We start from the raw sequence: 25,421 nt of genomic DNA on the forward strand, positions 1-25,421 counted from the left end.
CAAAGAAACAATCATGTACCTAGTTAGTAATTCTTCCCTTGCACATTTATTATTATTTTTTTTTAATATAAAATGAACTTTTAAAATTTTGTTGGCAAGAAAATAGGCTGCCCATACCAAAATCAGTGATTAAACTATATGGACAACACTTCAAAAACACATAGAGAGCCATTCTATATTTTTCTATAATTTTCAAAAATTTTTTTTCCTATTTTCCCTATTTTTCCATAATTTTTACAAGTATTTTAATATTTTGAAAAATAAAATAATTGTTTATTCAGTGGAAAAATATTTCAACTCCTTGGAACCATAGATTGGCCTATGGAATTCAACATATATTAAATCCATACTTATACAAGGCATATATTATGTATATCTGTTTCATTTTTAGTGTAGAAAAATTGATTTTTTTGACGCCTGAAAATAAATAAATAAATTATTTTGCAAAAAAAAGATTTTGACATTGTGATTTCGTAGATTGGCCCACGGTGTTTAACATATATTAAATTCATACACATTCGACAACATTTTGTCATGCATTTTGTAAAAATCAAGTTTGGAGAAGTGTGGTTACCTCTGAGATGAAATTCTCGAATATTCAAGTGAAACATGGGTTGATCGATGTGGTGCACGCATTTTCCAGAAAGAATCACACAAGAACTATCCTTAGATGTCAAAGATCGACTCAAAATTTGCAAGAATCAAGCTAGAACAAGAGAGAACCTTTGGAACCCAAATCAAAATTTCGCCCAAAAGTGGCAGAAGTTCAATTCTTGGTTGCCTTTTATATCCGAATTCTCGGCAATATATCGTCCAATGGTTGTCGATTATAAAAGGCAACCCAGAATCGATTTCACCACCTTTGGGCGAAATTGCCGAGATTTTGACCGTTGGGTGATATTTAGGTGAAATTCTATACTTTTCGATTTCAACCCTGAAATTTCGCCTCATTTCATGGAAAAGTAGTACTATGCGTCTGTGCTTGTGTGTGTATGTATATTTATCCCAGAAGAAGAGCCTACAACACATCAGGATGTTCTGGATGCATTCATATATGTCAACAGAATTAAGTGTACCATCCATGTTCATATAACCTATGATCTCGGGAAACCATGAAGTCCATTGGATTGCTAGGAGTTGATCCAGTACAATGACATTAAGGAATCCACTTCATTGGAAGGACAGTAGTAGCCAATCCAAACATGTAGCCTGTTGGTGGTCAGACTTAATTGGGGATTAGCAAGCAATATTCTGACTAATAACTAATAAGTCTTGAATATTTCTTTCATTTTACTTGTTGAGCTTTTTTTTTTTTTTTTTCTCTGGTTGATTGCCAAGGAGATGAACAAATTAACAGTTGGCAGTCTGTTATTTTTATTTTTGGTGCTTTCAGTTTACCAGTGCTGCTTGTTAATGTAGTCATACTTTCTTTTTTGTGTTGTATTTCCCCTTCTATAGGAGTCAATACTTTTGGAGTATCTAGTTGCTTCATGTTGAGCACTCTCCGATTAGTTCTGTCTGTGTGAAACTTTGCTTTGCCCTTCAAGCACTCTCTCTCTCCCCCTTATCCTTTTTCTTTGTTTTCTCAGGTTCTACCTCAAAACATGCTGGATTTTCTTGATGCTCCAGTGCCTTATGTTGTGAGTATGGGACCCTTTTCCCAGTTCATTTTTTCTATATATGAACTGCAAAAAAAGTTTGATAGTACTATGGGATTAGTTTTGGGGAGTCAAATTATATATTATTGTTGAATATCTCTGCTCGAGTCTTCTAGATAGATTATAGAACTGACATTATTGTGCCTTGCTCTGGTAATTACTTGATCAAAAAATGCATACTTGAACTTCAGATAACCCTTAAAACTGATGGAAAGGCACGAACAAGAAAAGGGAAACAGGAAAGAAAAAAAAAAAAGTCTCTGCTAATTCAAAACAACCCAAAACCCAGAAGCCAGAGAAGCTCCTAAAAGGCTTTCTCCAAGAATCATGTTATGTAGGTTCCAAAAAAAATCATATTTGGAAACCTCCCTACCACATCATCACACCTCACAAGTATGACTTCTTCTTAAAAAATTTGTCTCTTAGTATAATCAATGCACATCCAAGTGTGTGATTTTAATAAGGCACAAAACTTACCTTTTTGGATTACACTGTTCTTGAAATTGATCAATGTTCTGCTCCATCTACTCTCACATTTGGCTTATACTCTCAAATTTGCTTACATCTTAATTGAAGAAGTTATGTTCTGGTCAAACCTTATTTTGATGGTTGCAACTTTTGTCAAAATCAATATCGATGGAATTTTTTTTTCTTTTTTTGGTGAACATGAATTTTGCATGAGGCCTTTGGCCCTTTAGCATGTTTTCCAGTTTCTACAAATTTATATAGTGACAGACAGATAAATTGCAATGATGCCACTCAGCGATTCTCTTATCGACACATAAACCAACATAAGTATGCTAGAGACCCTCACATCTTACAACTGGAGCACTCCATTAACATGTACATCTTGGTGATATTAAGGCTTGCCCAGTCATGTGAGATAAGTTGTCCCTCTTTCTTTGCCTGGCTGCTAGGCATTCTGCTTTATTTGTGCATTAAGTGCACCATGGGATGTGGATGATTGAAGTTTATCTATTTTATTCATGTCACCCACACATAAATGCATACATATATACAGGCTTCTTACTGTTGAAACGACTTAAATGCATCTCATATTCTCAAATTTCCAATGATCATTGCCAAGCATTTTTCAGAGCTTAATAATCTTATGTTACATAACTGCACAAGTATGAAAATTCTATTGAATTGACTAACAAGCTTTGCTTCTAACTTATCAGATTGTTAATGTATGAGTTTTTTAGGTGTGATATAGAATAGTTAGTTCCATTTAATCATGGTGCTCTGTATACACCTACCTTCAATCTTGGATCTGGTTAGCTTAGTTCAGTGTTTGGAAAGTTGAACTCCATGGTTTGGAAATTAGCTTAGTCTACCTTTGGACAGGGTGGGTCAGCATTAACCTGGAACTGGCTGTGGCAGTAAAGCTGGATGCAATTTCATAAGAGTGGTTCAACAAGGTTTTAGTTACAATCTGGTTATTCTAAACCCAAAAACATTCTTTATTCCTTTCCCTATGTTCAGAAAATCATTCTGGCGGAATTTTATATGATTTGGGTGCCTATTTAAGTATATCTCCAAAAGATGATGGAAGATTCAAACTTCCTTGAGAGAACAGTCGCTTTTCCATCTAATTACTGTGTCTGAGCCTCCCTTATTAATCTCCTTATCTCATGAGATTTAGCTGGTCTCAAACTCTAAAACACTACCTTTATGTGGGACCTTAATCTTGAAACAAGAACTAGGTCAAAACCCATTGAGGCCACTGGGACAACATAACAGTGGAGTTTTTTTTTAAAAATCCTGGTTTTGATGGGTTTCCAACAAGTTTTGATCTGAAAACTTCCTCAAGTGTCACTTATTTCCATTGGATCCTAGAGAAACCAGGCTAGGGTCAAGACGGGTAGTATGCCATATATCCTTTTTACATGCTTTTAGGTAAGATGTTATTGATAAATAAGCAAATGTTGTTTAAAGGAGCACAAGATGTAAATATCTTTTTAGAAATCAAAATAAACGGATAATTTACTGCATGTTTGGCTTCTAGCAATGTTTTATTATATTAAGATTTGTGAAACTTTTAGATTTTAGAAAACTCCAGCTTTAGAAAGTTGAAAACTGCATCTACCGTTGAAGAGTCCAGCTTTTATCCTGAACTTGGGGTAGACTTTATATACTTTTAGAATTCGATTTTCAGTTGTTTTATTGAATTCAAATAAGGGGAAGGGGCCCATTGTTTGATCTATGAAACACATCATATTTACCTAAATGATATTTGACATTAACTTCCTGTTTTCTAGCCAATATCCAAGAACAATTTACAGTAGTAAACTAGCATTTTAGTCTTTGTTCTTAAGGAAATTGGTCTTGCATCATGTTTTGAAGGTGAAAAATAGGCTATATATGAAATATAAGATTAACAGAAATATACATTTGGGTCTTGAGAAACCATTGTCATCGAGTTGGCTGGAAGAAAAAAAATCCATTGTTTTGACAATCTCTTGGTTCTTGGCTTGGTCGAAACTGGCCTCCAAACAAGACTTAGCACCTGACCTTATATATGAATAGTTCCTGATAGATGAAAATTCATGTTTGACATTTCAGAATGGAGCTTCCTTGTATTTTACATCAGCATTTCACATTAACCTTATTCATTTCCCCCCCCCCCTTACCACTTGCCTTCATTATTTCTCTTAATAGAGTGTGACTGCTACAGTGACTGCTTGTCTTCATGAGATATTAATCTACATTTTGAGCAACCATTGCTTTAATGGCATTGTCTCTCCAACTTTGTCAGGTTGGCATACAGCGAAAGCCAGCTAAACTGAAGTTGAAAACATCAAATCTTGTTCATGTTAATCTCTTCAAGGACCAGGTTTTTTTCCCTTCTTCTCCCCCCCCCCACCCAATTTTATGGACTTGTTGCTTTTATCTTCTCTTTGGCAAGGATGTAACTTGTGATGTACCAGAATCTGAAGGACCAGGTATCAATGTTTAGCCCTCTGAAAGCAGGGGATTGAATACTGCTCCGGTTCTGAGTTGGGGGTATGGATTGATGCAAATTTTAAGGACAGCTATCTCGGAGTACCTTTTACGAGGTTCATAAGCTTAGCAGCTGAGAGGTGCTGTCTGGCCTGCTAAAGCGGTGGTTGAAATTCACTATTTTGGAGTGAATGACAGAAAGTTGCCTGACTAATACCAAGGGAAATATCCTTATACATCATGGACTATTTGGATAAGTATTTCTGCCCACTTTGACTAGTCAAAAAATTCAGTAGTCCCTTGTTATCAGGAATCATGATTCTAGGAATTGATTGTCCCATTTGGCTGTGGATCAGAGGATCAGAATCATCTGTTTCTGATCCCAGGCCCAGGCAAATGAGGCAATTCAGATTAGGAATTAAGGGGTTTTCGGTTGATTCTTCTTGACTTGGACTGGAATTAAATTGGAATTGACAGTGAACAGTTTTGGTGTTCTCTATCCAATGAAATGAAGAGGTAGATCCACTAGATTCAAAATATGTCTTCATTAGGGTTTTTTATTCTTAGCAAAGGTTGTAGCCAGTTCACAAGGCTTCTGCGTTTAGCAGGGTCTGGGTAGAATCAGATTGTTAGAAGTGTTTGAATTATGGATTAGCATGCTTCTATCAATTTTTTCTATCTTATATACCTTTTAACCCTCCCCCCCTGAGCTCTTGTGTAATTCAGAAAAACAATTACCGTAAGATCTATGCAGAAAGGTGACATCATCATAACCACCCCATTCATCAAGAAGGATCCCATCACGAATGGAAGAGACACCACAACAAAGCCCGGGACGATTATTGTGAGAATGGATGTCTATCCAAAAAAGTACCACATTTTAAAACCGGCCAAGTTCTAATTGTTCATGTTGACTCTTTAGTAATAAGATCGGCTAAGTCCTATTTGGCCACTCCAGTGCTAGTGTTGCTTGCCATGGCCCTTTCCTTTCCGGCTGTAGGTCGTAGTACCACCATGCTGATGGGCCTTTGTGCATGTGGTCACATCCTTCGAACTCTCGATGATGTGACCCTTAAACTTGTTGATGCCACCTAAGTTCAATCTCTTCCTATAGAAATTACATTGTGTTCTATTTTTATTTTTATCAATAGCCACACATTACTGTCGTGCAAGGTCAACGCTCCGTCTTACTACTTGTCTCTGAGTACTACCAATTTTTTACGCCCAAAAATATAAAATAAAATAAAATAAAGAAAAGAAATTACTTAGCAAAAAAAATTCCTGACTCTGTGAGTTCATACATTGGCTCACAGTGTTCAACATACTTTAATTTCATAACCTACCAACATCATATGAAGGGGAGTGGGAGAAGGGAATGCCTCTATCCTTCTAATATTTAAGAACCAATTTGGTTTCCTATAAGGATATTTCATATGAACAGTTCAAGAGATTGGATTCAGCAGCAACCAGTTTCGGTCCAAGTTGGCTTGAATCAGGATCAGGAGATTCAATCTTGATTCCTTGAACTCTGGTTGTACCATCTTAAGTCCTTCATCTGAAATTGGGACCTGAAGGCCTTTAAATGCCCCAGTCCAAAGGGGCAATTTAATCTGTATTGAAGGAACCAAAAGACCATAGGGCAGACCTAAAGTAACCTTAGGAGAACTAGGTAGATGACATGAATGTCTTAGGCCTTGTATCCAGTATGAACTTGAATGGAGCTGATTGGAAGGAAAAGATCCATGGCCGACCACATTTAGTTGGGATTCAGCGGAGTTGTTGTTGTATTAGTACTTTTCAGATCTACTCAGAAGAGTTAAAACTAAGTGTGCTCCTACCTTGTTTGTCTTCTCTTAATGCAGGTGAAGATGTGTTACTTGCCACCACTTCCTCGACATAGAGAACTAGTCTCTGAGTTACGGCCTATCCATGCTATACTGTCGAGTCAAAGCTCCATAGCCAGAAGGCATCCCGTATATAAATGCAATGAAGTGCAGGTGTTCACTCATTCTTCTTCATTTCTTTTGCTATTATGTCCACCGGTATTTCTTAGCTTTGCTATCTGAAAATTTTTATTTATCTTCACGAGTTTGTGGCATACAATAATCCATTCTTCTGAATTCGATTTATTTTCCCTTTCTGCTATTCAACATGCCAATAGAGTTTAAAATGTTGGAAGGGTTTAAATTTTGCCTGAAGAAAGTAACGAACATCATGGAATGGAGAATTTATTCTATTCAAAGTGGATGACAAACGATGGATGGATATAGACTATAGAGCCTTACATTAGATTGCATAAAAGATTTCCTAACTAAGCCATACATTATGGTTAGACAAGGATTTGGGTTAAATTTAGGAATTAACAAAATAACTCAGCTCTATATACAAGATAATGCTAATGAAACTACACAGAAAGATTGCATTAGCCTTACGCTCTCATTCCTCCTTAAGTTGGAGAGGGTTGAAAGAAATTCAACCTATGTTACTTTCCAATGAGTTCATGGAAGCATCATGGTCCAAAGGTTTAGTGAAAGCATCAGCAAGTTTACTTTTAACCCTCTTAAGTGTTAAGACGAGCCATGCAAATGAGACCATATTGAATATTTTTGCAAATGAAATGGCACTCAAGCTCAATACATTCAGTGAAAAACTGGGTGTTGGCACCAATGTGCAAGGCAGCATCATTATCACAGTAAAGCATGACTGGCTGAGAATGAGGGATACCTAAGTCAGCTAGGAGACTAATGATCCACTGGATTTTACAAGAAGCATGTGCAATTGTTTGATACTCAGATTCTGCAGAAAGGCGAGACACCATGTTCTGTTTCTTGGATCACCATAAATGTGACTATCATTGAGAACAGACATTAGGCACTAGTAGACCATTGACAGCTAGCCCAATCTATACCGGCAAAGGACCAAAGCTGAAGAATAATGAGAACTTGCACCAAATAAGTGATGCCATTTCTGGTGAAAGTGAGGTAATGAGTCAACCAATAAGATGATAATTTTAAGAATAATATCTAGTAAATGCTCTCCATCAGTGAGATAAAGTTTGGGGTGTGTCTGTGCTGAAGAGGGAAAGGGCGGCAAGCCACCATAACCATATCTTCAGGATGTCCCAGGTGCATTTTCTTTGAAATAAAATGATTTTTTTTATCTGTCCAGGAAGCCTCAATGCTAAGAAAGCACTGAAGAAAACCCAAATCTTTGATGTGGATGTATGGCAGGGCATAATTGTCAAGCTCATGCCTAGTCATTAAGGCGCTTTACTGGAGTGGACTTGATTTTTTATCCTTTGCAATGCTTTATATCAGATAGGCACCATGACAACTGCAATATGAGGATTTTTTTTTTTTTTTTTTGGATGAATAAATTTCATTACCAAAACCCCAAGGAGGGGAATGAATTGTACAAGAGGGGGAAGAAAAAGGAAAAATGGTCTTTAGCTACTAGACCAAAATGTGGAATTTAGGCCCCAGATAACAACAATAAGCATGTTCCTTGGTTATCAATAACGAGGGATGGAGAAACATATGCAACTTAGAGGAGACATCAAAGTAGATGGCTTTCCAAATCAAGTCTAGAGTCCTAAAGTTGGAGTTCCATCTCCTAGTGTTACTCTCCCACCAAAGGTAGTGGATAGTAGCTCCAAAAACAAGCTTGCCAACTTGGTCACAGATGGAATTCCCCAAAAGGACCTTGAAACCCAAGTCGAATCCCTAGCAAATTCAAGGGGGCATTTGGAGCAAGGCCAAATGGAAGCAATGGCTTTCCCCCAAAGAAGGTGGGAGAAAGGGCAAGTAAAGAAGAGATGGTCATTCTCCTCAAGACCATTCCAACAGAGGTTGCAGTAAGGGCTATAATAAGGATATGGATGGCTCAGATAAAGGGGTTCTATCTAAATGGACTTGATGAAGGTGCGCATGCAGTAATAAATTAGGACACAAAAGATTCTTGTGCACCAAATCCTATTGGCCGAGCGCGCAGTCTTGCAGCACCACTACAACACCAAATCAAATATCTCCCATTGTTATTATAGAAAAGCCCCTACAAAAATGGAAAATCTAAAACTCCCTTGATAAAGCAAAACTTTAAGTGGCCATAACTAATTGGTTTTAAAGGTGTTAGAAAACAAGCTTTAAACAATCAAAATAGCAGTTGAACTTGAACAGAGAAAAGAGAGAAGAAGAAGAAGAGAAAAAGAGATGAAGAACCAGTAGAAAAGACCTGTGATTCTTAGCTAAAGAGTCTAGAATCACAGAGCACTTTTATTTATAGCTTCTAATGAATCTAATACAACTTGAGAGACAAGTAATTGTCCTCTAGAAGAAGGAAACAAAATATTACAGCTTTAGTAACTTCCTGACTCATAAAATAGAAAGTTCTAAAAATAGAAACTACCACCAAAATAGAAACTATGCTTTCTAAAAACTCCCAAAACTTATGTAGCAAGATTCCCACATTAGAAATAGAAAATATAATCAAAACAATAGCATAATACTGTTCACGTGAACAGTAACGTGAATAGTAAAACTCCCAAATTTACGTATACTTCAACAAAAGGCTTTTTGGAGGAGCTGTGACCAAAAGCACCAACAATGCAGGCAAATGAGGAGGGGTCCAGTCATACGAGATTGGTTGAACAAATGATTTTCTACCATCGTCTTTCTGGTGATGGACGAAGGAGGAACTTTATGCATCAGGAAATCTACACAGGTTTTGGCAAACAGGAGTTTGGTCATCTTAAAGTTCAAACATCCCTTTGCAGGGGAAAACCAAACCCAAGCTAATGGAACTAAGAGATTTGAAACTCCAGAATTGGAAAGGCAAGTCAAAGCAAGGTGATCCACAAGAGAATGGAGTCGAGATCAACCTTGTGGAGCAAAGAAGATGAGTCCCATTGATGGAAAAGGGGGCTTCGATTCAACAAGGAGCCCCCTCAATTGTGTGTTTTTTGGCTGTCTCAGAGGAAAACATGAAGATGAAAAAACCAATGTTTGGGAGCAAGGCATTGATGAAGCATTGAGTGTTCATTGCTTGGACAAGAAGGCTTTGACAACATCTGGGTGAAGGTCGGGGACCTTGGATTGACCAATCAGAGATAACAGGGTTGAGGATGGAGGTGGGACAATGAACATAAGGGAGGTTCCCCAAGCCAGGGTGGAATGAAGTCCAGGGAGAGGGAAGAAGAAGCAGAGGTGTCAACATGAGAGAAATGAGATGACCAGCAACAAGAGAAAGCTGGCAGGATGAGGAGATGGAGGTGGGGGTGGGAAAAGTGAGACCAGTATTAAGAGGGGGTCAAGGGGAGGCAGAGGAGAGGCGGGTGGGGGCACTGGAGAGGGAATCATATTCTACATTTCCGGCGAAGAGTTTTTGTCTTCAGCATTTTGCTTCCTTCATAAAGAAATATTCATTTGCATATTATTAGAAAAGGGAAATTTAGGAAGGGATTGATCCATCGAGAGTTAGTACTTTACGCTAACTCTCGATAGGAAAGAGTGGTAGGAATTAAGAGTTTTATACCAATTGAAATAGGTTTATGCTTTCCTATATAGAATAGACTTGTAAATTAGCCTATAAATTGAAAAGTTACTTTGAGGAGTGCTCACAAGAAAGATGAGCCTCCACAACTAAATCGTGGCTTCCATCCTCTCCTCTCCCTCATTCCTCACCTTATTCTTTCTCAAAATAACCTGGTATCAGGGCTGTAGGTCCTCTTATTCCTTTCGATTCTATAGAAAGGAAAGAAACTGTACCTGGAGAAGAAGCAATCGATTGTGAAGAAGCACCAATCGTTTCTGGTTTTTTTTTTTTTTTATTCAATTTTGAATATGTCTGGTGTGGCTGCTATCGGTTCTGCTGCATAGGAGAAGAAGCAATCGTTTCTGGTCCTCTTATTCCTTTCGATTCTATAGAAAGGAAAGAAACTGTACCTGGAGAAGAAGCAATCGATTGTGAAGAAGCAGCAATCGTTTCTGGGTTTTTTTTTTAATCAGTTTTGAATCTGTCTGGTGTGGCTGCTATCGGTTCTGCTACATAGGAGAAGAAGCAATCGATTGTGTTGAGACTTCGAGACTTCGAGAAAGAGTGAGAGAGATCGATCGTGGTTCCTTTCAGTTCTACTTCTTAGGAGAAGACCTGCGATCAGCTTTCAAGTTTGGTCTTGAGTTTCGGTGGTTTTAAGGAGAGATCGATCGTGTTGAAAGACCTGAGATAAGTTTTCTGCTTTGGTTTGGTTTTAAGTTGGTTCAAGTGTTCCAAGTTGGTTTATTTATGTTTATAAGATTAATCTGAATCTGGGATTAATCTGGGAATAATTCTGATTTTGATTTTGATTTCTGATTTCTGATTCTGATTTCTGGGATTTGATTTTAAAATTGTTTGATATGGGAGAAACTTCAAGTAAAAATACTATAACTGAAATTATTTCTTCATCCTCTCATCGGTTAACTGAGAAGAAATTGGAGGGTGGATCAAATTTCCACCAATGGAGGGCTATAGTTAAAATTGTTCTTACTGGACGGGGACAAATAGATCATTTGACTAAGACTGTACCCATAGATGATGATACTTGGGCAATTGTTGATGCACGAATACTTGGGCAGATGTTTAATTCCTTGGCCGATAATATTATAGATTTGGTGACTCACTTACAAACTGTGAAGGAATTATGGGAGTATTTGAATGTGTTGTATTCTGGTCAGAATAATCTAGCTAGAATCTACGAATTGTCCCAGGAATTTTATCGAGTAGATAGAAAAGGTAGAGATATCACCCAATATTTTGCAAATTTTAAAAGAATGTATGAAGAACTTAACTCTATTCTGCCTATCTCCTCTGATGTCAAAACTATGCAAAATCAAAGAGAGCAATTAGCTATTATGGGTTTCTTGGGAGGTCTTGGAAAGGAGTTTGAGGCAGTTAGAGCACAGATTCTTGGTAGTGATCATGTACCCACGTTAGCTGACACATTTTCAAGAGTTCTTCGTGTTGCAAGGGAAAGTACCAATAACTCTACAGAAAATTCAGCTTTGGCAACAGTTTCTCGAGGCACTTATGGTGGACAGAATATAGGACGAACTCGAGGAAATAATACTGGAAAATATCCAGGGTCACACAACTCTACTAACAGTCCAGGACAAGTTAAGACTTGTCATCATTGTGGTCGTCCAGGACATATTCAACGATACTGTTGGAAGCTTCGTGGAAAGCCCCCACACATGGCGAATGCAATTATCACTTCTGAATTAGCGTCTACAACTACTAAAGTTCATCCTGAGGGTAAGACTGTAAAGATGACTGAGGAAGATTATATTCGTTTCACTCAGTTTCAGGCCACTCAACCACAATCAGCCACTGCCACCCTTGTTCAAACAGGTAATGCTACTGCTTGCCTTTCAACCACATCTCTCCCATGGATTATTGATTCAGGAGCTTCTGATCATATGACCGGGGCTACAGGTATATTTTCCTCTTTTGTTCCATCATCCTCTTTGGTTACACTTGCTGATGGCTCTCATATCAATGTTAAAGGAGTGGGTACAATTCAACTCACTCCATCCATTACCCTACCCTCAGTTCTTTACATACCTAATTTGCCATTTAACCTATTATCTGTTCATAAATTTACTTCCATTAATAACTGTTTGGTGAAATTCTTTCCTGGATATTGTTTATTTCAGGATCTTACGACGAAGAAGATGCTTGGTAGAGGCCGTATGTCTCGGGGGTTGTATCTATTCGAGGAGATATCCTCTACTGCTTGTTCTAGTATTTCCATCCCCCATCAAATACATTGTCGATTGGGGCATCCCTCTCTGGAAACCCTAAAATTGGTAGATAAAAGTTTTCATTCTCTTTCAAAGTTGGATTGTGAGTCTTGTCAATTTGGAAAACTTCATCGTGTGAGTTTTCCTCCTCGTATAAACACCAGATCAGACCACCCTTTCTCTCTAGTTCATTCTGATGTGTGGGGACCCTGTCCTATTAGTTTTACTTCAGGTTACAGATACTTTGTTACATTTGTGGATGATTTTTCAAGAGTCACTTGGCTTTATTTAATGAAAAATCGTTAGAATTATTTGACATATTTTGCAATTTTGTTATTGAAATTCTTACTCAATTTGGTGTTCCTATTCGTACTTTTCGTAGTGATAATGCCAAAGAATATTTCTCTGATCCGTTTTGTAAATTTATGGCTTCTAATGGGATTCTTCACCAATCCTCTTGTGTCGATACTCCTCAACAAAATGGGGTTGCAAAAAGAAAAAATAGACACTTATTGGAGGTCACCTGTTCTCTCTTATTTGAGATGAAGGTTCCTAAATCCTTTTGGGCTGATGCAGTTTCAACTGCTTGTTATCTTATTAACAGGATGCCTTCATCTGTCTTAAAAGGTGGCATTCCTCATTCTCTTTTATTTCCTTCATCTCCCTTATTTACTTTGCCTCCTCGCGTATTTGGTTGTGTGTGTTACATTCGTAATCATCGCCCAGGGATTTCTAAACTTGATCCTCGTGCACTTAAGTGTATTTTTATGGGGTAGTCTCGCACTCAAAAGGGATATCGTTGTTATTCTTCTGACTTACGAAGATATTTTGTTACTGCAAATGTGTCATTTTTTGAGTCAACTCCTTTTTCCACTGAATCTCATAGTTTAACTGACCTAAATGATGATCTATGTATTTTTCAAAGTGTGTCTCCACAGGTTACATTTCCTTCCCCTCTACTTGTGCCATGGATTATGTTAATACTTTTTCACCAGTTGCCAAGCTTACTTCCATCCGTATTTTAATCTCTCTTGCCGCTACATACAAGTGGCCCTTGTTTCAGTTGGATGTGAAGAATGCCTTCCTTCATGGAGATCTACATGAAGAAGTGTATATGGAGCAACCACCTGGGTTTGTTGCTCAAGGGGAGAAGAATAAGGTTTGTCGCCTCCGCAAATCATTATATGGTCTCAAGGAGTCACCTCGAGCATGGTTTGGACGATTCACTACTATTGTAATAGAATTTGGGATGACTCGTTGTGAAAGTGATCACTCTGTATTCTTTAAAAACTCTGATGCAGGCAAGATCTTTCTTGTAGTTTATGTTGATGATATTGTCATTACAGGAGATGACACTTCAGGAATTGATAGGTTAAAGACCTACTTACAAGAGAAATTTCAGACCAAAGACTTGGGTAAGTTAAAGTATTTTCTAGGAGTTGAAGTTGCCCAATCAACAAAGGGCATCTTCTTATCTCAATGAAAATATGTACTGGATTTGTTTTCTGAAACAGGAATGTTGGGATCAAAACCCATAGACACACCCATGGAATGTAACTTAAAGTTAATGCCAGAAGATGGAACCATTCTTGATGATCCAGAGAAGTACAGAAGGCTTGTTGGGAAGCTGAATTATCTGACTGTGACTAGACCTGACATTGCCTTTCCTGTCAGTGTTGTGAGTCAATTTTTGTCTGCCCCACGAACATCACACTGGGATGCAGTTATACGAATTCTGAGGTGTCTTAAGAAAGCACCAGGAACGGGCTTCTTTACACTAATCATGGACATAGAAATGTAGAAGGATTCTCTAATGCTGATTGGGCTGGATCACCTATTGATAGAAGATCGACTACAGGCTACTGCACATTCATTGGAGGAAATCTTGTATCATGGAAGAGTAAGAAACAAACTGTGGTAGCAAGATCAAGCGCAGAATCTGAGTATCGTGCTATAGCACAGGTAACATGTGAGATGGTATGGATAAAACAATTACTCCAGGAATTAGGAATTATTGATGACACACCAATGAAGTTATGGTGTGATAATCAAGTTGCGGTTCATATTGCATCAAATCCAGTCTTTCATGAACGTACCAAGCATATTGAAGTAGATTGCCACTTTGTTCATGAGAAGTTACTGCAAGGCATAATATCCCCTAAGCATGTGAGGACTGGAGAACAACTTGCAGATTTGTTCACCAAAGCTCTAGGGAATACAAAGGTTACCTATATTTGTAACAAGCTAGGCATGAGTAATATATATGCTCCAGCTTGAGGGGGAGTGTTAGAAAAGGGAAATTTAGGAAGGGATTGATCCATCGAGAGTTAGTACATTACGCTAACTCTCGATAGGAAAGAGTGGTAGGAATTAAGAGTTTTATACCAATTGAAATAGGTTTATGCTTTCCTATATAGAATAGACTTGTAAATTAGCCTATAAATAGAAAAGTTACTTTGAGGAGTGCTCACAAGAAAGATGAGCCTCCACAACTAAATTGTGGCTTCCATCCTCTCCTCTCCCTCATTCCTCACCTTATTCTTTCTCAAAATAACACATATCATTCCACAGATGTCTGTATATTCAATATGCAATATGTTTCTTTCCTTTAAAGCTTCTTCACACAATAAATATTATATTCTTTATTTATATTTGAGTTTATTGGATTATAACTTAGACATTATAATCAAGTCTCAGGTTGGAGCTGCAGAAAAATTTTTGAATGTCATGAGGAGCTACTTGGAGTCCATTTGTTCGGATATGAGGTCTCATACCATTACCTCTGTAGAAGCAAACTATGACAAGGTTAGCAGTTTGACACCACTATCTCAAAGCATGAGATTTTTATGTTTTTACCAATAATACACTACAGTTACCTGTTAGTACATAAATTTCTCCATGAAGTGCCATCAAATTTTACATTACATCTCTACACAAGGGGTTTTCTGGCTATATTTTCAGGTTTCATTACTTCTTAAAGATAGCTTTATTGATTCCTTTCCTCTTAGGGACCAACCCTTCATCAAGGTATTCTACCTTCTGTATTGCTGTTATCAAATTTTGTATCTTTATTCTTTCCGGTGTTCCATCCGTGTCTATGTTATTGGTATTTCATTCTAGTAAATAAATAATTAACAAATTTGGAAGAGCTTCACATTGCTAGGCATACTAAAGGCTTCTGTTGTCTTTGGAGATAAGTTTCAGAACCACTGTTTGCAATGAATGGCAACTACTTGGAAGAAATGTCATTAAAAAGCAGTGAACGAACAACATAATAAAAATTCATCCCAAAAAATAATAATAATAATAAAATCCTTGTGTTCTGAAACTGTGTCAACTACTTAAGATTTTTTTTTTATAAAGGTGCAACAATACTTGTACTGAAGTTGGCAATGCTAGTGTTATGCTATTGATGAGGTTTACCCCCTAGGCCTACATCACTAATGCAAAAAATAATATTGTGCTGCAGCCTTTTATAGAGACACAACTTTTCTCTGTGCTGTCAGATTCTCGGATCTCTAGGTATGAGCATGAGTAGTTCTATCATAACCAACTTGTTAGAAGCTGTCTGTATTGTTTGGACCTTCAAGCTGAGAGAGGCCAGAGTGCCAGAGACCCAAGGCAGGAAGGGGTAGCAGAAGATGCTGATGGATCTTGATTCCAGAATGGCCGGATCCTTGAGCCTTCATCACCAAGTCACTGATCATATCATTTGTCTCCTCTACCAAACTTGAAGCTTACCTGCAGATGAAAGAGATGAATTTAATCTGTACCATGATGATTCTCCCCACATACTACCTACAGTGAAAATGGATTGTTCTGTTTTTTTTTTTTTTTTTTTTTTTTTGGGGGGGGAGGGGGGGGTTCTGGAAGGGAAGATTTTTTTGCTGTGTTTCCGTTGCTTGAATATCTTATTTGTTCAGTAATGAATATCTTTCCCTGATGATGTTCTGCACTTATGCAACACTGCAACCTCAAGCCTTTATGCTTTGATTTTTCAAGAAATGAGTTACTTGCCGCAGTACATCCCCACAGAGTGGGTGTAAAGAGGGGAAAAGAAGTGGTACAATCGAAGTAGGGGTAAAGTTAACAATAGGGAGGGAGGGGTGAATTTCTTTTTGGGTGGGGATGAGGTGGTGAAGAGTTTGTGAGTTCCCTCCTCAGGACCAAATATAGCTACATTGACCCTTCATCTATTTTAGGCTTCATTATGAATTTGTACCTATGCTTCATCCTCTGTAGTCTGTGAGACAGGCATTAGGATGAGCAGCTGTGAGTTTTGTGACCATTTAATGCTTTGACAATTAAGCAGATCTTGTCTTATTGTGAATGTGGGCGATCTTGCTGAATTACATTAATCCTTCCATTGTGTAATTGTTTGTAATTTTACTTGATGCATCATTTATAGGTTCTCATTTCTACAAAAGTTAATGTCAACCATTTACCTGAACATGTGATCTTGTATAAGAATTGTGAGGCACCTATTAACCTTTCATCATAGAGCATGGTTTTAAGGTAGCAGGATTGGATATATTGTGTCGATATGGCTGATGTAGACTGATAAAATATCTCAGATCTGAAAACAGAGGACGACAGAGTCTCAAAAAAGTCTCCTTTATTCTGATAGAACAAGTTAAACTTGTTCATACAATCGTTATCAAAATCTAAAATAGTGCTTTGCCTGAACATGTCAAGCCAACTGCTATGCCTCTGATGCATCTTGTGTTTGATTAGCATCTTATAATCGCGTTGGATCTTCAATCAGTTTCACTTTCACTGAAGTTCCATACTGGTTATGGATAAATCACCCATGTTAAGAGTCCGTAAGTAACACTATTACTTGCACAATGAAGACTTTTGTCACAGCTTCAAGATGGAATTGGATGTGAGAGAGGTTTATGGGTGAAGTTTACACTTTACATCAAGCTTAAATCTCGTTGTAATCTGGAATAACACCACAACAGAGCTGATTAGTCACAAAAAATACAGAATCCAGAGTTGCAAAAGGTTGGATTTATGTTTTGATAAGACTCAAAAAATCTTGCTAGACGGTTTTCCTTGCTTCAAAATAACGTAACAGTAACTGATCGGAGCAGGGCTTTTCAATCAAATGTGAAGCTGAAGCATGTCTTTCTGGCTTACATGGTTTGAGGTTTCTCAATCGTGTCACCCGATATTACTGATACAGCATTCCCTATGAATCTACGGTACGATCGATATCATTTACACTAATACTGTGGGTTGAGAAAGTTGAAACCACGAGCTCACCTGCCGCTGAATCAAGCAACGTTTTTATTAATGTTTTTTGGGCAAATAAAAGAGAGGGATGCATTAGGTCGGATTTTTAATTAAATGGGAACTATGCAAGCATTACCTATGCACTACCGGCGCAAGCACTAGCCCCTTCAGCAAAGCCCCACCGGAGACCTAATATAGTCCACATAAGCTGTTAGCGCCCACACCTAAGAGATTACACAACTATCCAATGCAAGAAATAGAGAAGCAAAAGGGATTCAAATTTGGAGACATGAGGTTTACCAAACCACTTGGGAGTGAGCTTGGGACCACTAGACCACCACCTGTTGGTAAGCAAGGTTCGAAAAATCGCTCTATGTCGCCATGTTTGTGGCTGGCGACACCACCGACACACCGACACAGGGACATATCACTATATATCGGGCGACATTTGGAGGGGTGTCAATGTAAAATCAACCCCAATTTCGAGGGGTATTTGGGATCATTTTAGTCTGAATTTTGTTGTGTAGCCTAACTTGAGGCCAAAAAACACATTGAGGCCGTTATTTTAACCTAAAACATAACATAAACTAATGTTCCTAATTGACACATGTCCGGTTGTATACGGGCGAAATTGAAAGTCTAAAAAACTTGCAAATTCATATGAAATCCCATTTGATCGATACAAACAATATAAAGTCAATGATAACAAAGCAAGATATAAACGTAAACGTAGCAAAATAGGGTTAAAATGCAAAAAAAAAAAGAGAAAAGTGACATTGGCAACATATCAATGACATATCGACGATATATTGTCGACTTTTTGTTGACCTCGTGCCAGATGGGGTGTTGTGTCGCTCCACTCCAACGTGGCAATATATCACCCACGTTTCGAACCATGGTGGTAAACAACGTTTTTATTTGCTAATCCCACTTTTCCTCCAAGTTAGTTTACATTGACTACTTGAGACTCGGTATGGAACTGCTGGAATCGTCTGATCCATGTCGATGAATCAAAATAAATTTTAAGGATAAGAGAATCAAATTTAAGGTAAGGGAATCAAATTTGTCTCCTGACCATCCCACCAGTTACAGAAAGGGGGAAAGAACAAAATATCCAACCAGTGATCCTCTATTATGCAGGAATTAGCAAAACATCAAGAACCGTGTTTTTTTCTTTTCTTCTCCTTGTAATAAGATCAAGAACCGATCTAAACCAGAAAGCAACACTAGTGGACAGGAAGCGTCTTTCCTGGGGCTGTAGTCTATTCATACATGCCATTGTTACTATCGAGGGCATTCTGCTTCTTGCACCCTTTGCCTCGGTTGTCCATGGCGAATCTAAGCACCACCACTAATGGAGTCAAAGAGAAGGTGAGGTTAAAGGGTGTGGTGTTCGACATGGACGGAACTCTGACCGTTCCTGTGATTGATTTCCCAGCAATGTATAAAGCTGTGCTGGGCGAGAAAGAGTATGCTTTTATCAGATCACAGAATCCTTCTGGCATCGATATCTTACACCACATTGAGAAATGGAGTCCCGACAAGCAGCAGAAAGCGTATGAAATCATCGCCGATTTTGAACGTCTCGGACTCGAACGTCTCCAGATTATGCATGGTTTATTTTTTTACAGATTAAAACTTTAACTTCCCTTGTTTTTATTGCTCCAGTATCTACTGATGAATCATTTCAATCGATTAATTGCTCCTAATTGTTTGTTTGATGTTCAAATTTGAAGTTTATATGCATTTCTTATGTTGATGGTAAAATTGAATTCTGGCTTCTTGGCTCGTTTTGTACCGTACTTTGGGATGATTTCCCCACAAACCCTACCCTCAAAAAGATTCTTGTATTTGGTTTTCATATTTGCATGATGCTGGAAAACTCGTTGTGGTTACATGCGAGTTTATCTGGGGACGGATCAATGCACAGATTCACACTTCGGCTTGAAAATTCTTCCTAGAACCATATCTTCATACCATCTGAGGAAAGAGGGATATTGCAGGAATTATCTTTTCATGAGCAGTGAATTTTCCTTATTGGATTGCTGACTATGTAGTCTTCATGTTGTTGCCCATGTTTTGGATTATATCACAACATTCCTGTTACTGGTTCTAGTGGAGAGATCAAAATCCTTTTCAGAAGCCTTGCACTATTTCATTCATTGGATCTCCCTATTTCTTCACCATGTTCTTCCTAGGATTCAGTCTTAGCTTCCCTATCTATTTAGTTAGTTCTTCATGTCACTCTTCTAGAAATGATTTTTATGAACTCAAAAGGGATTTATTGAATATGTAGATAGTGAACATGGTTGACATGACTCGTATAAAATAGTTTCTACTACCTCAAAATCAAGAGTGTATGTACCACATGGAGCACCAATATTAAGTTATTTCTGAAGTTATAGGCAAACACATGATAGTTGACCAACTAGTCAGTGCCAGCTGAGAAGTACCTAGGTATGCAAAATACCTTTGGGGCTTTCTTCTTTGATTTTATTTCATTCCTCAGGTGCGGGTGTGGTGAGTTCTACATCACTAGTTGTTGAGTAGTCTGCATTTTAATAGGTCTGTGGTTATGAGCACCCTGATGCACTGAGAATTTAGGCTTTAATCCCAGCATTAGCACTTCCATGAATGTGTAGAACTATTTCGTATGAATGTGGTCTCCCATTTTGTTCACAAAGTTCTGGTTCTTTTTCTTGCACAAGCGTGCCGGTTGGGGGGGGGGGGGGGAGGAGAGATAATGTTATTCATTGAAAGACATTTTGATTTCTAATGTAACATATTTTCAATGCTACATCATCTGCATTTGAAAAGCTTTTGAAAAATATATGTCAATTGATATTTATTGTTTTGTGGATATTGATTCAAATTATAGCAGTAGAAGAAAGGATGGGAAGCTTTTGTCGCCTGCTGTATGAATTTAGCATAATTTTGTTAAATTCTGGCCCATTGAGATAAGTTACTGTCATCTCCACTGTAGGTGCAGCAGAACTATGTGGTTTTCTTGATTCCAAGAAAATCAGGTAAGGGATCCATCTTCTGTCACGAACACATTATCTGAAAACATATGAACCATGCCTCCTTGATTGATCTTTCTACTACACTGCTTGATATGGTTTTCAGTTCCTTTGTTTTTCCTCATGAATGAAATCAAAGAAAAATAGCATATGTTGGTTTTGGTTTGTACTAAGGTTTAACTGAGGCAACATTAGCCTAGATGCATTACTTTTTTACTACATTCTGGTTACATATTACCAACTCCTGCCTATGGGTTTTTGCATGGACACTGGTCACACTACTGTGGGGTTCAATTTCTCCACTCTCTCTGTTTTTGTATTGGTTTTAGGGGTATGATTTCCTCTTCTCTGTTTCACTTTCACTCTTCACATTGTTAACTATGCCCAGTTATTGACTATGTAACATTTGGCCATTTCCAATTGGTTTTGCATGTTCCTAGGAACTTCATCTTTCCCTTTAGTATTATTTAGGACTATGTTGTTTTGGTGTTGAACAAATCCAAATGGTCTTCCACTTGCAGAAGCTATTAAAAAGCCCCCAACCACAACCCCCACCCCAAAAACAATAATAATAATTGTAATTGAACAATTATTAATTAGGAAATAAATGAACTAAACATGTATGTGGTGTGAACAGCAGGGGATCTTTTTGCTACAGTTTATGCAATGGATGCTTGGGCAATCGAATAACAGGAATCAATTGGTTTACTTAAACATATAATAAGAAATCTCCTAATTGGGAAACTACTGAAACTCATTCAATCGTCAACTCAATGTGTTCTTCTTTAGCCTATGATTGCATATACCACCAAAGCGCTCGGATGCCTAGACAACACCTTGACAACTATTGTACCTGTGAAATATTTTTTTAATTTTCAATCCCTAGCTAGAATGAAATATTTCATTGTTTTGATATAACTTTGTGATTTCACATCTTATTGATGTTCATTAAGATAATTTAGATGTGATATGGAGTTTTCATGCTGTTTGGTACTGATGATTTGACATATTTGGCACTTTCTGTCAATGTTATGTCATATAGAGGAAGAGCAGCAGTCTATGCTCTTATCTTTGACTTCCAAGCCAACGTGCATTCAAGTTAACAAATTACTATATATGATATTTTACCCTCTATAATTGTAATTTTCTTAATAAGGCTTCAAGCCTTTAAATTTTGTGCAATTCTCAGCATTTAAATGATTGTGATTCCAATGCAAATAGTGTTTTGAAACTCCAAATGCTGTTATTGTTTCTAAAACAGTGACCTATATAATTACTTTGCAGAAGGGGCTTAATAACTCGCAATGTCAAGGAAGCAGTTGATTTATTTCACCTACGCTTTGGGGTAAGTCCCTGGTAAAGGTGAAAATTGAGCTTAACATAAACTTATATACCTTTAATTTTCATCTGATACTATTTGTCAGAAATGATCCCTTTTTTGATGCTGTATGGTGATTGAATAGCTGAGATGTTGTATTACTTTCTGCCATGGTAACCATTCTTCAGATGGATAGGATCATAGGATATATCATTCATTATTGGGAGATCTCCCTTTGACACTCTGGTCATGATGCTTTTGGATGGCTTTTCATTGCAAACTGATCATTTAATGGGCTGTTCATGTATGTACTGGACTTGCCACATGTCAATTGTGGGGTTCCATCCACTGTTCTAAAATAGGAACTAGTGACAGATTGGTTGGCATTGGTCTGATTAACCCAAGAGTTGGCCTGGAAGGGCAGAAATTGTGAGAATCTCTCATGGTGAATATACCAATTCCTGACAGAAAATAGGGGAACTGTTCCTGGCAAATTCCTGTACAAACCCACCAATTACCAATCCAATTCAGGTGCAGCATCACTGTACCACTTGGCTGGTTGGACAGATGATAGGATATGGAGACCCAAACCCAAGAACAACTAGTGCAGTGGGTTTTGGTCCATTAGTTATTAACTATATTCATTTTGGTTATTTATTTGTTTTGTGTCACCTACTTGGGAACTAACTAGAGTTAAGATTCAGGTTCGTGGTCTAATTAGGAATCATGTTATTTTCCCTTCATATATATTTCCTCGTAATTCATTATAGATATAGTGAGTTGAATAGAAATTTGAGCTCTCTCGAAAGTTTGAGATTGAACGATCTCTTTCCCCTTCCCCTGCAATTTTTCCCTTCTCCTATCCTGTCCTTCATCAGACTCACCAGTTTATAAAAATCTTTTTTTTTTTTTTAATTTTTGGATGAATGAATAATATCATTAACCAAAGCCCCAAAGGGAAGAGAAGAATATACAAGAGAAAAGTCAATGAAGCAGGCTGGTTTGGCTAAACTTTTGCCATATGTTTTCCTTCTATCATTCTGATCATGACTTTTTCTTTGATTGCAATGTTATGCTTCAGTATTTTTCTATCTCAATATCCATTTCTTAAACATATTGAATACTAATTACTTTCCTTTTGAATGTGTTGAAGTTCTAGCATATGTTTCTTTTTTGAGTTTGAGCTCTTGCATCCTATCTGCCTGTTCCTTTTCGTAACTTTTGTGTCTCTTTGTACTCTTCCTGCTTCCATATTTACGTTTATTTAATTTCATAAGCATGTAATCATATTGATGTTTTTGATTCGCTGCTTCTTGATACTCTCTTTACCTTGATCCTGCTCCTTAAACATTGACAATTTTTCCCCATTAAGAGGAGAAGTTTCTAATGTTTATTAGTATGATCTTTATTACTCTCTTTGTTGATCGTGGTCCTTAAACATTGACTGTTTTCCCCATTTAGAGTGGAAGTTTCTAATGTTTGTTGGTACGATTTTTGTCACTGCAGATGACATTCTCTCCAGCACTCAGCAGGGAGTTCCGCCCTTACAAACCTGACCCAGCTCCATTGTTACATATATGTGCCTCTTGGGATGTTCAACCTTGTGAAGTAATAATGATTGGAGATAGCCTTAAAGATGATGTGAGCTGCTTTTTCCCCCCTTATTTGTTGAACTTTCTTTCTGGTTATGCTGTTTAAGGTACTAAGTGTAGGATTGTATGCTTTGCTTGGTTTGGATTTGGCTCTTATTCTTTCCTGTTCCTGTTCTCGCTAAGATCCCATATTTTCCCCTGTTTCCCCCCTAAAACCATGGCACTCTGTCTTAACTCTGATTTCCGCTTTTCATACATGCCCCTTTCCCTATCATTGATTAAGTTTGAGGGAGTTGATTGTATTTATGTTTCTAATCATTTAAACCTCTCTTTTTTTCCTTCAAAAATATCCCAAACTATGCCTCTAATTCTTTCTTGCCCTTCCTTGCTATTTTGATTTTAGTATCCTTATGAATAATTACAATCACCTTCATTTCTCATATTCTCATGATTTACTTGAAGACCTTTGAGAATTCTAGTTATTTCCTAAAAACCATTGCCTTTTAAATCCTTCAAGCCTTCTGCATTGTTAGCACAGATCTACTAGGGATGATGACTGGTGGCTAGGAAACAGCAACACTCGATTAACAGTGGTTTGTTCTTCTTATATTCTTCTCTTTTAGGTAGCTTGTGGAAAGCGAGCTGGAGCCCACACATGCTTGCTTGATGAAACAGGGAGGTACAACTCTCCTGAATTTGATTCTGTTGATCACAAGCCAGACTTTAAAGTATCTTCACTTACTGAAGTTTATTCACTGCTGGAAGCAAACTTTGATTTAATACCATAATCCCAAGCTCATTCGACGACAATAAAGGTAACTAGTGATTCTAAGTTTGAGTTACTGAAGGAGATTCAAGTACTATCTTAGTATTGCCAATGGTGGAACTCCTGGATCTCCGGCTTAAATGTTGTTGCAATGAACCAAGGCTGATGGAAAATCTCTTAGCTACTTTCCAGAAGGTGGTGTATCTTAGCTTTTATGTGGATCACTCACTCCCTGAGCAGCCTTTGCTTGCTGTGGTTTTTGCTGCCATCAACTTGGATGTTATCCCTCAAATTAACAGGGGAAAAAATCTTGATTTTTATAAATCAAATTACCTATATGTGGTGAATTTTCATGTCCATCGTCTCACATTTCATATGTTAATGGTGGTTATTATGCAAGCAGCCATTAATCATGGGAGATTCTTGTATGTCAAAATTCCCCAGGAAAAACCAAAATGGAAGTTCACTACATATTAATCGTGAAGGATTATGAATGTTGCATGGTGGATTATCGAAGTGGCACACGCCTAATCCATCTTCCCACAGTGGAATCAGACATGCTAAGAAGGGATTGTACATGTACAACACACCTTTAGTAGCAAAGAAGTACTGTTGTACATGAATTGAACTCGTTTAGGGAAGTAACCATACATGGAAAATTATCCCAATGCACTCGATTACCCACATTCTTCATTGCCAAACATGATGAAGCTCATTGCAGTTTATATATCAATTATTTGCTTCTTGTTTCCACTCCTAGTGCGTACACTTAGGGTGTAGATCCTTCATTGGATGGTCAATTCTTTGCTTTGTCCATTTTTCTCAAACTGCCTCTGAACCTAACAGTGATTGGCTACACTTTGGTTATACATGTCTTTCTTTTCTTTTTTTTTCGATAAGAAAATAACGGAGTCGAAGACTCAAAGAGAAACTAAAAGGAAACAGCATTACAATCTTCTTGAAGGATCTCCTCCAACCCGTGGGGAACATGCTGAAAGAAATTCCAAGAGCACTCTGAATTGAGTGGAAACTTAGAAATCCAATCAGCAGCTTTATTAGCAGCACGTCTAACATATACGCATCGCGTACTCGCCATCTCATGCAGCAAAAC

At 37.7% G+C, this 25,421-nt stretch overlaps 2 protein-coding genes across 6 annotated transcripts in view; both read left to right on the plus strand.

The window, feature by feature from the left end:
* Positions 1 to 16,225, plus strand: part of LOC149009890 (uncharacterized) — a 78,279-nt gene extending 62,054 nt beyond the window's left edge. For 2 of the 5 annotated variants that reach the window (XM_089163155.1, XM_089163157.1), the window contains 6 exons: positions 1,590 to 1,640; positions 4,417 to 4,494; positions 6,464 to 6,598; positions 15,074 to 15,181; positions 15,338 to 15,403; positions 15,883 to 16,225. In XM_089163155.1, the coding sequence (XP_089019281.1) occupies positions 1,590 to 1,640; positions 4,417 to 4,494; positions 6,464 to 6,598; positions 15,074 to 15,181; positions 15,338 to 15,403; positions 15,883 to 16,011 (567 nt within the window). In that variant the 3' untranslated portion in view covers positions 16,012 to 16,225. Of the gene's footprint in view, positions 1 to 1,589; positions 1,641 to 4,416; positions 4,495 to 4,588; positions 5,187 to 6,463; positions 6,599 to 15,073; positions 15,182 to 15,337; positions 15,404 to 15,845 lie in introns of those variants that run through there. The other 3 variants (XM_089163156.1, XM_089163158.1, XM_089163159.1) reach the window with 3 other exon arrangements.
* A 2,489-nt stretch (positions 16,226 to 18,714) lies between these two features.
* LOC149009891 (Haloacid dehalogenase-like hydrolase (HAD) superfamily protein) lies at positions 18,715 to 25,133 on the plus strand. Its single transcript, XM_089163435.1, has 5 exons — positions 18,715 to 19,229; positions 20,598 to 20,640; positions 21,919 to 21,979; positions 23,459 to 23,593; positions 24,168 to 25,133. The coding sequence occupies exons 1-5, from the start codon at positions 18,887 to 18,889 to the stop codon at positions 24,330 to 24,332; spliced, it is 747 nt and encodes a 248-aa protein (XP_089019561.1). The 5' UTR covers positions 18,715 to 18,886; the 3' UTR covers positions 24,333 to 25,133.
* Positions 25,134 to 25,421: the final 288 nt, after the last annotated feature.

The sequence above is a fragment of the Hakea prostrata genome, chromosome 7 (genome assembly GCF_041222555.1).
Source record: "Hakea prostrata isolate BN-2017 chromosome 7, UWA_Hpros_2, whole genome shotgun sequence".
Classification (NCBI taxonomy): Eukaryota; Viridiplantae; Streptophyta; class Magnoliopsida; order Proteales; family Proteaceae; genus Hakea; species Hakea prostrata.